Source organism: Momordica charantia, assembly GCF_013281855.1.
Source record: "Momordica charantia cultivar OHB3-1 chromosome 8 unlocalized genomic scaffold, Mcharantia_2.0 BLBB01000008.1, whole genome shotgun sequence".
Lineage (NCBI taxonomy): Eukaryota > Viridiplantae > Streptophyta > Magnoliopsida > Cucurbitales > Cucurbitaceae > Momordica > Momordica charantia.
In genome coordinates, this window is record NW_028275166.1 from 12,974,910 (window position 1) to 12,987,875 (window position 12,966).

The 12,966-nt window shown below is 37.5% G+C and overlaps 1 protein-coding gene and 1 long non-coding RNA gene across 3 annotated transcripts; one reads left to right on the top strand and one right to left on the bottom strand.

The window, feature by feature from the left end:
• Positions 1-118: 118 nt before the first annotated feature.
• LOC111024323 (uncharacterized) lies at positions 119-9,813 on the top strand. 2 transcript variants are annotated; one of them, XR_015793041.1, is made up of 4 exons: positions 119-1,507; positions 1,591-1,676; positions 5,317-5,424; positions 9,256-9,813. It is a non-coding gene; the product is annotated as an uncharacterized LOC111024323 (long non-coding RNA). The 2 variants fall into 2 exon arrangements; XR_002603310.2 differs by lacking the exon at positions 9,256-9,813 and having other exon boundaries at positions 5,317-6,268.
• A 134-nt stretch (positions 9,814-9,947) lies between these two features.
• Positions 9,948-12,351, bottom strand: LOC111024331 (glycerol-3-phosphate acyltransferase RAM2). Its single transcript, XM_088128068.1, has 3 exons — positions 12,007-12,351; positions 10,901-11,489; positions 9,948-10,709 (listed from the first exon to the last, which is right to left on the bottom strand). Exons 1-3 carry the CDS (start codon positions 12,295-12,297, stop codon positions 10,054-10,056), a joined length of 1,536 nt encoding a protein of 511 aa, XP_087984194.1. The 5' UTR covers positions 12,298-12,351; the 3' UTR covers positions 9,948-10,053.
• Between the last annotated feature and the right edge of the window lie 615 nt (positions 12,352-12,966).

The window sequence follows — 12,966 nt, forward strand, 5'->3', positions numbered from 1 at the left end:
TTCAATTGTTCCATTCTACTTTCAACTTTGATAATTATCGCAACTTTCACTTTAAATTTGAATAAAATTTATAAATCTTACCTTTTGATAAGCTTTTCCTTTGAAAACTCTTGAAAAGAAAAAAGTATTCTCAAAACATTTGTAGGTGCAAAATTAAAAAATTGAAGAGAAAAACAACATTAGATTTTTTCTTTTTTTCTTTGTTTGAAATTTTGTGAGTTTTGGTAAGGTCTTAAATATATATATAAATTGAACTTTATTTGTGCAAAATTTAATTTGAATTTTTTTTTTTTTTTTGAGTTTTTACATTACTTTTTGTTAGAACAAATTTATTTTTTTCTTATTTTTCATTCACCATCTCTTTCTAACACGCAAAACCATTGCAATACAAGAATTATCAATTCTCTGATTCTCTCTCTTACATGCAAGATCCACTCCCTACCTTACCTTCTATGACATTTTTTTCCTCTTATTTTCATTCTCTCTCTAACATGCAGTGGCCAACCAGTATTTTCTAAATTAATTTGGCAATTTTCTTCACTGCTAAATCATTCTTTTTTTTCTACCATCAATATATGTAAAAAATATATCATATCCTTTTCTTTTTATACTACATTCTTACCTGAACTTTTTTCCTTTTTAAGTTAAATTTATCTATGTCATAAATTTATTTCATATAACAAATTAAATTTACATTTACATTTAGGATTATTCTATTTTAGTCTCTAAATACTCACGGTATCTATTTTAATCTCTAAATTTTTAGATTCGTTACATTTTAATCCATAAACTTTGAAACAATCTAATTTTTTCTATATTTAAAAAATACATATATAACCGTTTAAACTCTTCTAGTTTGACGTTAATTAGTATGTATGTGTGTGTATATATTTTGAGAAATAAACACTTCGTCAAAGAACCAAACTAGAAAAATTATGTTTAGCCATCAAAGATAATCAATCAGGAATATACAAACTCCGCATATCTTGTTCTCTTGATTTAGAAGCTCTCCACGCAAGTTGGTGGGCAAAATTGTTTCCTTTCTCTCGCGATTTTATCGAACGAAACCACACCAAAATGAGCACCCAGATTGTTAATTTCCTCTAAAGATCCATCTAATTTTGGTGATGTTGTCGTCTTACCATCGTAGAAGGTTCACAACCTTTGCCGAATCAGTTTCCACATGCACTCGGTATCCCATCAGGTTTTGTCAAATTTCTCAGTGTTAGAAAAAATTTCAGGAGCTTTTGTTAATTTAGAAGCTTGAGTGTAAGAGAAGAGTAAAGCGAAGAAGAAGACACAAGGGTTTTAAGTGGTTCAGCCTAATGTTGGCTTACGTCCACTGTAAGGCTAATCTTTCACTTTCTTTTAGAGAGGATTACAAAGGGAATTTCTTCTACAACTTCCAGAAGTACAGACTAAGCTATTTAAAAGGACTTTAGCCTAATAACTAACTCTTTACCGAAGTACTCTGTTTTACCCATGGTTTCTGTTGTATTCAACTACGGTAAGTATTACAAATCTCCACCTTTGAAGACATACAGAAAATGAAAGATCAGCCATTTTAATCTGTTTTTTATCCTTTCTCAGGTATGTAGATTCGAGCCAATCTCATACAATGTTCAAACTTTACTTGAGTGACTGTTTTAGTTAACATATCTGCAGCATTATAAGAGGTATGGACTTTTATCACTTTTATCGTACCTTTTCAATTTGTTCTTTGACAAAATGAAATTTTACGTCAATGTACTTGGTCCTGCTGTGGAATTGTTGCTTTTTTGACAAGAAGATTGTACTATGATTGTCACACAAGATTTTTACTTTGGATGGATCAAAACCAAAATCTTTCAAGAGACCCTTCAACCACAAGGCCTCTTTGACTGCCTCTGAAAGGACTATAAACTCTGCTTCTGTGGTGGAGAGTGCTACTATGAGTGTAGCTTTCCAACTAATTATGTTCTCTCCAATTAGGAATAAGTATCCTAATAAGGACCTTCTCTTGTCTAAGTCCCCCGCATAATCAAAGTCAACATAGCCATAGAGTTCCAACTCTTGTTTTTTTCACTTGCTTGTATGTAATGCCTACGTTTTCAGTTCCTCTTAGGTATCTCAATACCCATTTTGTAGCTTCCCAATGTCTTTTTCTCGGGTTTGACATAAACCTACTAATTACACTGGTTGAGTAAGCCAAATCTAGTATTGTACATATCATTAAGTACATCAAGCTGCCTACAACACTTGAATAAGGTATTGAGTTCATGTACCTTTTGTGTTCAGTATCATTTTCATCAGGTGAATTTGTAGATGAAAGCTTAAAGTGTTGAGCCAAAGGAATTTTCACTGGTTCGGGTTCATTCATCTTGAATTTCATAAGTATTCTTTGCTATATGAAGTTTGAGTAACTCTCATCTCAGCTAGTTTTCTATTTCTATAGATTTCCATGTCTAGGATCTTTTTTGCTTCTCTAGGTCTTTCATGTCGAATTCAGCTTTCAAGCATTTCTTCACCTGTTGTAAATCTTCCATTCTCTTGCTGGCTAATAACATGTCATCTATGTATAGTAGTAGAAAAACATTATTTCTTTGTGAAGTAGTCTCCACATAAAAACAATTGTCATATGCACTTTTAATAAAACCCATTTTTGTGATAAATTCATCAAATCTATGGTACCAACATCTTGGTGACTGTTTTAATCCATATAAGGATTTGTTTAAGAGACAAACCTGGTTTTCCTTTCCCTTTTGTTGGTATCTCTCTTGTTGCTTTAAAAATATTGTTTCTGTCAAATGACCATGTAAGAAGGCTATTTTTACATCTAGTTGATCTAGTTCTAACTCCATTTGTGTTACTAGAGCTAGAAGCGTTCTGATAGACGTTTGTTTCACAACTGGAGAAAAAATTTCTGAGTAATCAATGCCTTCTCTTTGTGTGAACCCCTTAGCAACTAGTCTTGCTTTGTATCTGGGTTGTTGGAATCTTGGAATTCCCTCTTTGAATTTATAGATCCATTTGGATGCTATTGGTTTGTATCTCATAGGTAGTGGTACTAGGGTCCATGTGTTATTAACTTCTAATGAGTTCATCTCATCATTCATGGCCTCAATTCACTTATAAGCATTTGGCCCATTTACAACTTCTTCAAAACTTTGTGGTTCAACATCATTTAGGGTGTGTGCAACACTCAAGGCAGCTGCAATTATATTGGAGTCACTATACCTCTTTGGTGGATGAATTTTCTTTCTCTGTCTGTATCTAGCAAGTGAGTAGTAAGCCAAATCTGATTGTTGCATAGAAGTTTCACCTATATGTAGAGTTTCTTCCCCTTCCACTACTTCAGTTTCATCATGACCAAGACCAACTTGATGTCTGCTATCCTTTATTTCAGTTGGTAACTCCACCTCAATTTTGGATTTTTCAACTGCTTTAGTAGTTGATTTATGAACTTCCTGGTACATGAACATTTCTTCTTCTCTAAAAATTACATCTCTGCTATTTATGCATCTCTGATTAGTGGGATGCCACATTCTTTAACCTTTAACTCCCTCAGTGAATCCTACAAACATACATCTTATTGCTCTTGGTTTTACTTTACCTTGGTTTATATGTACAAAGCCAACCCAACCAAAGATTTTTAAATTGTCAAGCTTTGGTGGATGCTTTGTCCATTTTTCTTTAGGAGTTAGAAAGTCAACGGATGTACGTGGGCATCTATTGATGGTAAAAACTACATATGAAGCAGCTTCTGTCCAGAATCTTTCTGGTAGGCTAGCATCTGATAAAAGACACCTTATTCTCTCAGTTATTGTTCTGTTTAGGCGTTCAGCCACACCATTTTGTTGAGGTGTGTGTCTAACGGTCTTGTGATGAGTAATGCCATTTTCTCTGCAGAACGAGCTAAATTCTTCCCCACAGAATTCCAAACCGTTGTCTGTTTTTAAGTATCTAACAGTTCTTCTAGTTTGATTTTCAACTAATTTCTTCCAGTCTATAAACCTTTCAGTTGCTTAATCCTTAGTCTTCATAAAATATATCCATTATTTCTTGAAAAATCATCAATAATAGTGAAAAAATACCTCGAACCACTTAATGATGGCGTTCTGACGGGTCTCCATAGATTTGAATGGATGTAGTCCAAAATTCCTTTTGTCACATGATCTGATTTCTTAAAGCTCTGCCTTAGCCTTTCTAATGATGCAGTGTTCGCAAAAATTAAATTTTTCATTTAGGCCTGTCGGTAGAATACCTTGCTTACCTAACTCTTGCAAGCCTTTACCACTTATATGAGATAAGCGTTTGTGCCAGAGATCTCCTCTTGAAAGACTATCTTCTGATTATACAAGTGTTGCTCCTGCTAACTCTACATTTTGGATTACATATAGACGACTTTCTCACCAACCAACACAACTTTTGAATCCTTTTTTACTTCAAAAGTACCTCCAGATCCACTTTATTCACAGCCAATGGCATCAAGCATGCCAAGAGAAATTAAGTTTCTCTTAAGACTTTGAACATGTCTCACATTTTGGAACAATTTCATAGACCCATCTTTCATTTTTAGAGATACAGTACCAATATCCACTACTTTGCAAACATGATTATTTCCCATATATACAAAACCACCATCCCATTCCTTGTAAGTTCTGAACCAAGCTTTCGAAGGTGTCATATGGTAGGAGCACCCCAAATCAAGAACCCAATCCTGATTTTCTTGAGATCCACTTTGTTCAGCACTGTGATCAATTGCAGCTAGAACATCTGAATATGTGAGGGCATTTTCATCAACTGAGGCTTCACCAGATTTGTTTTTCTTATTTTTCCAGTTCTGTTTTCTTTTATGGAAAAAACAATCTTTCTTTAAATGTCCCTCCTTGTGACAATAGCTACATTTGATTTTAGATTTTCCTTTATCATCTTGTTGATTTTTCTGATCTTTCCAGGCGGTTTTATTTTTGTCCTTTGCAAAATGACCTTCACCATTAACCCTCTCTCTTTTAGATGCTAATAGCTCTAATTCTTTGGTTCTGGTTCTTACTACTGAAATTATTGCATCTTCTCTTCCATATTTCAAAGCCACTTTTACTTCTTTATAGGCTTCTAGAAGGGAGTTCAACAAGATAAAAGCTTCATTTTCATCTCCTATTTTTTCACCGAGATTTTTAAACTCTGAAGATAGTTTCTTGAAATCATCTAAATTCTCACTCATGGATCTTGAATTATCCATTCTATAATTGAAAATTTTCTCTATGATATATGCCTTATTTGGTAAATCTTTAGCAAGATATATTTCATCTAATTTTTTCCATACCTTGTATGCAGTTTCGAGATCAATGACTTGTCGTAGGACACTATCACTAAGATTCAGAATGATTGTCCCATAAGCGATCTCTTCCATTGTCTCCTTTTCTTCAGTTGACATCGACTCAGGTAACTTTGCTGGATCAAGAGTTACTTTGGAAGCTTTCTACTGTCCAAGAATTGCTTTAATCTTGATTTTCAACAGCTCGAAGTCGCCTTTTCCATCGAACTTTTCAATCTCATACCTCGCTACAGCCATCGCTGGTTCTTGCTTCATGAATTAACCAAAACTCCTGTGAACCGTGGCTCTAATACCAATTTTGTTAGAAAAAATTTCAGGAACTTTTGTCAATTTAGAAGCTTGAGTGTAAGAGAAGAGTAAAGTGAAGAAGAAGACACAAGGGTTTTAAGTGGTTCAGCCTAATGTTGGCCTACGACCACTGTAAGGCTAATCTTTCACTTTCTTTTAGAGAGGATTACCAAGGGAATTTCTTCTACAACTTCCAGAACTACAGACTAAGCTATTTAAAAGGACTTTAGCCTAATAACTAACTATTTACAGAAGTACTCTGTTTTACCCATGGTTTCTGTTGTATTCAACCACGGTAAGTATTACACTTAGACCTTCCAAAATCGCCATATATTCCAACATTTTAACACTACATTTCGTTTCAAAAGGTTTATTTCCAACCAATATTACTTCACCTTTCCAATTTCGAAGCAGCCATCCAAGTCCCCCTCTCTAAAGAGTTTCTAACCACGATGCATCAGTGTTCAGCTTCCAGACATTTGGTAAAGGTGGATTCCATGCCTCAACATCTTGAATCCCGCCAGTAAGATTTCATTGTCAAACAAAATTTGAGGTTGAAATGTTACACCTCAATGCTAAATGTCTTTTGTCCTTGTTGAATTTGGTTATTTGATTGATGAGTCTTTCTGATGTAAAAATTATGTTGTTCCTAGAGTTCCACAACACCCATGAAGTGATCCTAAAGACTTTTAAAAATCTTATTCATTTGCATTATCCAGCAACCAATCCTGTTATGGGAAGACAAAATTAGACCCGACAAGAAGCGAACTACATCACAAGTCAATGGCCCAAAGTATGACCAGATCCAGGGTATGACTAAATTCAATCCAAGACATGACCAAATCTAAAGCGTGACCAAACTTAGAGCCTAGCCAGGTCCCGACAGACCAGGTTTTTGTGCTTCTCCAACAAGCCAATTGATGGGTCAGCTCCCATTTTCTTGTACCGTCTGGCCAACGATGGTGTTATCTCCAAAATCCAAGCTATTTGAGAAGAGAAGATATCCTATCAACTTTGACATCTATAAGTAAAGAGATAAATCTCATAATTCAGGTACGCTGAGAACCTTATTCACATTACTCGCAAACTTCTGATTCTAACTAGGCATTTTAGCCTATGTGGCTAGCACCACACCGATGTTCAATGCTATTTGTTTTGCAAGTTGACGTTCGTTTCCAATTTCATTATTAATAATTGGTGCGAATTTGGCGGATTCCTAAGGAGCCTAAATTCTGCATTAACAATTGGCACCGTCTGTGGGGAAGACTAAGATCTAAAAGCCAAAAAGATCAACATGAATTCTTGAAAGGATCAGTAGTGGTCCGACGACGAATTACATTCGAGGAGAAAAGTGAAGTGAGAATTGCTTGGGCCTGAAGAAGTCCTAGGTAAAACAAGTCGACAAGTTCTCAAACAAAAAGAGCAACAGATGAGGGTCAATAATAACAAATGAACAAATTAGCCGCCTTGGAGAAGAAAGTCAAAGGAATGCACCAAAATATATCTCTCCTTCTAAGCAAGCTCGAACAACAGGATTTGAGACAACAACAGGATGTGCGACAAATACGCTAGTCTAAGATCCACGAAAAGGTAAAGCTCTAGAAATCGAAGATGTTGAGGAGTCGACAAACAATCCACTTAATCGAAGCAAATTGAAGATGGGAGGAAACAGCAAGTCACTAGATGAAGTTTTCGATCGACTAAGTCCAAAGACCACGCAACAACAGAAGTTTGTGGCGTGCGGTAGGAGCAAGAGCAACCAGGTTAGCTGACCAGATCTCAAGCACACCCTTGTTGACAAGAGATTGCAATGTAGCAAGCATGAACGAGCTGAGAAGTAGCAGAAACCCGAAGAAAAACAGAAAGACAAAGGGTGTGGCCTAGAAGAAATCATAGATCAGGCGGAAGAAATTATGAAAGAGAAGGTCCCACCAAAGTTTAAGTTTCCAGCCATCAAATAATACGATGGCTCTATGGATCCTATCGACCACCTCAACGCATATAGGGAATGAATGGACATTTACGAGGTGACAGAAGTCATCAGATGTAAGGTGTTCTCCTTCACGTTGACTGGTTCAGCCCGCATATGGTTCCAACAATTGAAGAGGAAGTCAATCTCCTCCTTCAAAGAACTTGCAAGGACATTCGTCACACAATTTATCGGAGGACAGAACAGAAGTCTACCCATGGCATATCTTCTCACCAGAAGTTGATAGAATGCCTCAAAGAATACGTAGCTCGGTTCAACGAGGAGAAGTTGCAAGTCGAGGGTGTTACTGACGGAATGTCCTTTATCACCTTCATGTTCGGTGTGAAAGATGAAAATTTGTCATTCTCCTTTGGAAAATAAGACCCTAGCTACCTTCTCTTAAGCATTAAGTCGCGCCCAAAATAATATGAGTGTAGGGGAACTACTCTATTCAAAGCGGGATTACGTTAGAGAGCGCAGTTAAGCAGAGCACAGCGTGAAGAGATATAGGTCTAGAGAAGAACAATCTGGATCAAAGTACGAAAAAACTGACAGTACGAGGGATCAACCAGGATAACAGGACCTTCCAAATAGGTTCGAAAAATATACCCCACAACGGTTCCGCTTGAGTAAGTTCTGATGGAGATAACGAACGGATCGAATCCTCTGCAAATTGTGTTCGATTTCTCCTTTGAAATTGAAAAACACATAATAGAGAAAAAGTATTGGGAGAAAGTTTGATTACCTTTGAAGAACCTTTGAAATGTCGTTGGTGCATTGCATAGACCAAAGGGCATACGCCTAAAGGCAAATGTTTCATACGGACATGTGAACGTCGTCTTCTCTTAATCCTCCAGAGCAATGGTAATATGGTTGTACCCTGAATATCTGTCTAGGAAGCAGTAGAACTTCTTACCTGTAAGACAGTCCAACATTTGGTCAACAAACGAGAGTGAAAAAGGATCTTTTTTCGTTACCTTGTTTAGTTTGTGATAGTTGATGCAAACTCTCCACCCACTCATAGTCTGGGTTAATATAAGTTCATTCTCCTCGTTTACCACCACCATCATCCTACCTTTCTTTGGTACACATTGTACTGAGCTCACTTAGCTGCTACCAGATATTGGGTAGATGACTCCAACGTCCAACCATGATGTGAATTATAAAATTGAAATTATAAATAAAATGTAAATTTACAAATATCAAAATTGCATAGGAAATGTCTTCAATTTTTCTATCTACTTGAGAATCATGAATTGCCTACATTTATAGGCAATGTAAATAACCATGATGTGTACTATTTGGACACTAAGCATGGATGGGAGGATGACACATGGAAATCATATTCAACAAACATGTGGCCTTTGAACGGGCATCTACAATATTAGTTTTATAATACTAATTTTGTTATAAGTTCTTCGACTCGTGCCGTTTTTTCTCTCTTGTGAAAGGTCTCACCTCTCTTTGTTATCTCTCTTTTTTTTTTACAATTTTTTTTTTGTTTCTATTTCACAAAATTACAAATTCCTCTCTTTTTCATTTGCCTTTTCATTTTTTTTAATTTACTGTATTTTTTATTTAAATTTACTCTATCTTTCTTTACTCAAATTTACTATACTTTTTTCCAAATTTATTTGTATCTATTTTTTTTAATCTGATTGTTTTTTAATACAACATGTAGGGGTGGAGATCGAACTCACAACCTCTTGGTTGAAGATTATACCAATTACCGTTGAATTATGTCAATTACCGTTGAGTTATGCTCGCTTTGGCAATATAAATTTAAATACCACATTTATGTTAAGAATTAGCGCAAACATGTGTTAGTTTAGATTAGTGTTTCCACTTTTCAAGAGTTATATGCTTGATGGCTAATTTGTAGTTGTTGTGAGTTAATTAAGTAGCAGGAAGAATGGATGGAACTTTAAAGAGTTTGTAGCTTAGTGTGGAGTTATGGTTTGAAGGAAATTTAAGGGTAGTGGTATGTTTAGTGGGTTAGTGGTCGGTTATTTACTTTTCGTATAAAAATTTGTAACAATTCTCAATTCAATGAACAGAAGTTATTTCTTCGTATAGTTTCTCTCTTGCTTCCACTCTTGTTCTCTTTGAATTCGTTACAATTTATATTTCAAAAAGAATATTGGTGGTTAGTGAGGTTTCATCCATGGTTCCTCATACTCAAAGTCAAAGGTATTATTCCTCGAACTCTCAGTAACCTTTTTTCTTCTACCACACGTAGTAAGGTCACTTCACGCTACCCAACATACCCTCTCTACCACATCGAAACCCATTTAAACTCACGACTCAAGCTACCAAACTCAAAATCGAAGCCGAATTAAGCACCAAAAAAACAATCAACAAAAACGAACCAAGTATCTAAAACCCATTCTCTTCAAGAAAAAAGGAAAACACTTTTCAAGTTTTGTATATATTATGAGGTGGTAATTTTATAACATTATTGGGCCCAATTGCTTCACTTTCAGCAGCCCATTATCTTTGTAGACTCCACCTTGGGCTTCTCCACCACGACGCCATCGTTTCCGGCGAGTGCTCTGTACTTATCCTTTCTAGTAAAATTGGTGCATTCAAACGACAGCGTAGCGGCGATCGTTCTCTGAATATAGTTGGCCACCTCATGGCTCGGCTTGCCGCCGCCGCCGCACGTGAGATCGTGCGGCAGCTTCTTCAGAAACGTGACCTCGTAGACCGGGCTCGGGTTCATGAAGAAGTAAAACGGGTCCATCCCCTTCCAGCCCCGCGCCGTGGTACCGTGGAACATGCTCATTCTGTTGGCCATAGCCACCGGGACGATCTCGTCGGTCAGCTCCGCGAACAGCGCCGAGAAGCGGAGGAGGAACGGCTCCCGACATGTCGTCCCTTCGGGGCAGATCGCCAGGTCGCCTTCTTGGAGGAGGGTCTTGATCATGGCGGCGTCGGCGGCGCGGTCCCGGCTGAGGCGGACAGTTTTGATCGGGGAAATTATCTCCGAGAGGCGGGAGATGGAGTACGTCACGGCCGGGATCGGACGGCCGAGAGCAGCCGAGAGGAAGATCGGATCCAGGAGGGTCCGGTGGGAGCAGATGAAGAGCACGCCGCTTTCGCCGCTGGATTTCTTCGCCGGAGGCGGCGGTGTTCCTGTTAACAGTATTTATAAATAAATAATTAAATCTGGGTTTGAATTACTATTGGTTGAAAATTTTCTCTCTCACCCACACCAAATTAAGTATAATTTAAGTATTACTATTGATTGATGAAGTAAAAAAAAATTAGTATTGATTGATATTTAAATCTTAAATATGTGATTTGATGGTGCGATTTAACAATACCTCTGATTTCAACACGGACGCCAAGAGCCCAAAACGCATAGTACACAATCGGCATCGGAAGCAGAGACCCGGCGGCGATCCGCAAGCAAGCCAGAACAAACCCCACCGGAATCCACAGAATAATCAGCGCCGCCGTAAGTGGCGTCGGTTTCTGAACCAGCCGCCCGTCGTGGAACACAATTGGCTTCGGCAATTTATCCACCGTCACCGCCTTCACCTCCTGCTTCGCCGGCACCACGTACCTCTCTCTGCACAAATTCATGAACGGGTAATCTGTTTTCCGGTCACCGATACCAATATCCGGCGCCGGAATATAATTGCCCACCGCCGCCGCCTTGTTCTTCCCCACTATGATTCCGGGGCTCCGGACCAGACCGGTGGCTCGCCGGCCGATTGCGTGGATTTCGGTCCCGATGACCACGTCAGCTCCCAGAAACTCCTTCAGAAACGGCTCCACCATGATTCTCGGGTTCGCGGTTAAAACGCAGCGTTTCCCACACGATGAGAATACCCGCCACGTCTCCACGTGCAAATCATGTGCGTAGAATTTTGGAAGGACCGCCCGCGCCACCGACTCAATGTCGGAAACCTTTTTCAAGAATTTTAACATAAGATGTTAAATTTTGCCGTAATCATTAATTTAAAATTTAGCCTTTTTTTCTACAGTAATCTTTTGCAATGTTTTAGAATATAATCACACGGCCTAAATACAAGTCACGGATACATTTATCTACTAGCGCCAATTTTGGTCCTTTTTTTTATTTTTCATCTCATCTCTTTCCATAATAATTATAGCACGATAATTTACGGACTAAATTTCTTGAAACAAAGCCATATTGTGTTAAAATTTTGTAAATAGGTAATAAATTTGTCACTTTTAAAAATATATGGACCAAAATAGACGTATTTATAAAATTACAACAAATCAAATTTGAAATACAGGTACATAAATCAAAATAAATCACTCACCAAAAGAGTATTTAAACTTACAAATATATATGATGTTAGATCCAAAAATCAATAAACACTTTTACTAATTTGTGTATAGGTAAATATTGTTGTTCTAACTTGTGAATTTAAGTTTTTTAATTTAGTAATGTAACTACCTTCATTCCAACGAAAGTTGTAAATATGAGCACACGAATTCCAGCAGACTCAGAGATGAAGTAATACAAAACTCCAGCGATAGGAGAGGCCAACAACAAAAGAAGAAGCCTCAAGACTCCACCGGCTTCGAATGCGATGAGGGCGAAGTAAGGGAACGAGCTACGACCACAAAGCAAAGTCCCATCCATGTCGGCCACGACGGTGTGGTTCTCTCGGTCAATGGAGGAACATCGGTCGATCGTCGGGATCGTCTTCGAGGCCAGGTGCTGCTGATCTCTTGCTTCCGCCATTGGAGGAGGGGATGTTTAAACTCTAAGCAGTGGCTTGGCTTGAGTTTGTTTTAAGAAGTAGGGATTTATGAATATATACGAGGAAAGGAGGGTGGAAGTTAGGAAAACGACAAGTCGTTTGGCTCAAGAGACCCAAAGGGCCAAGGTGGCGCCGAGATCTCATAAGACGACAAATCGTCATAGGATTCACCGACCTTTCTATGTCGTAAATAACTAAGCTTTGGAAAATTAACTTTCGGAAATAGAAAATTCTCGAGTGATTTGGATTAGTGTTTTTTTTCTCTCTCTCTCTCTCGAGGAGTTCACCTATTTTGGATTTTTTTCCGACTCAAAGTATGGATTTGATTATGAAACATTTATCGATTTTCCTTTGTTAGTAAATTAATTTAGAAAGGTGCAATTTTAAGGTACTAAGAAAAGACAGTATGATATGATGTCAAAAGAAATACAAATATGTTTTAATTAACGTGGTTTGATTTTTCAACCAAAATAAAGGTATCAAATATTTATTAAAAAAAAATGAATATAATATGTTTTACTGATCTCATCCACTTAATTGTAGCATAGTTCGGTATATCTAGGGGTGAGCCTCGAACGATCGGGGACGATTTTTGGCCGACCGTTTAACATCTTTTTTATATCTCTATACAAACCGACCGTTTAACTATC

Coding starts and splice junctions, on each gene's coding strand:
- LOC111024331 (XM_088128068.1), bottom strand. CDS start 12,297: ATGGCGGAAGCAAGAGATCAGCAGCACCTGGCCTCGAAGACGATCCCG. Junction 11,490..12,006: donor CAACTTTCGTTGGAATGAAG/GTAGTTACATTA, acceptor TTCTTGAAAAAG/GTTTCCGACATTGAGTCGGT. Junction 10,710..10,900: donor CGTCCGTGTTGAAATCAGAG/GTATTGTTAAAT, acceptor TACTGTTAACAG/GAACACCGCCGCCTCCGGCG.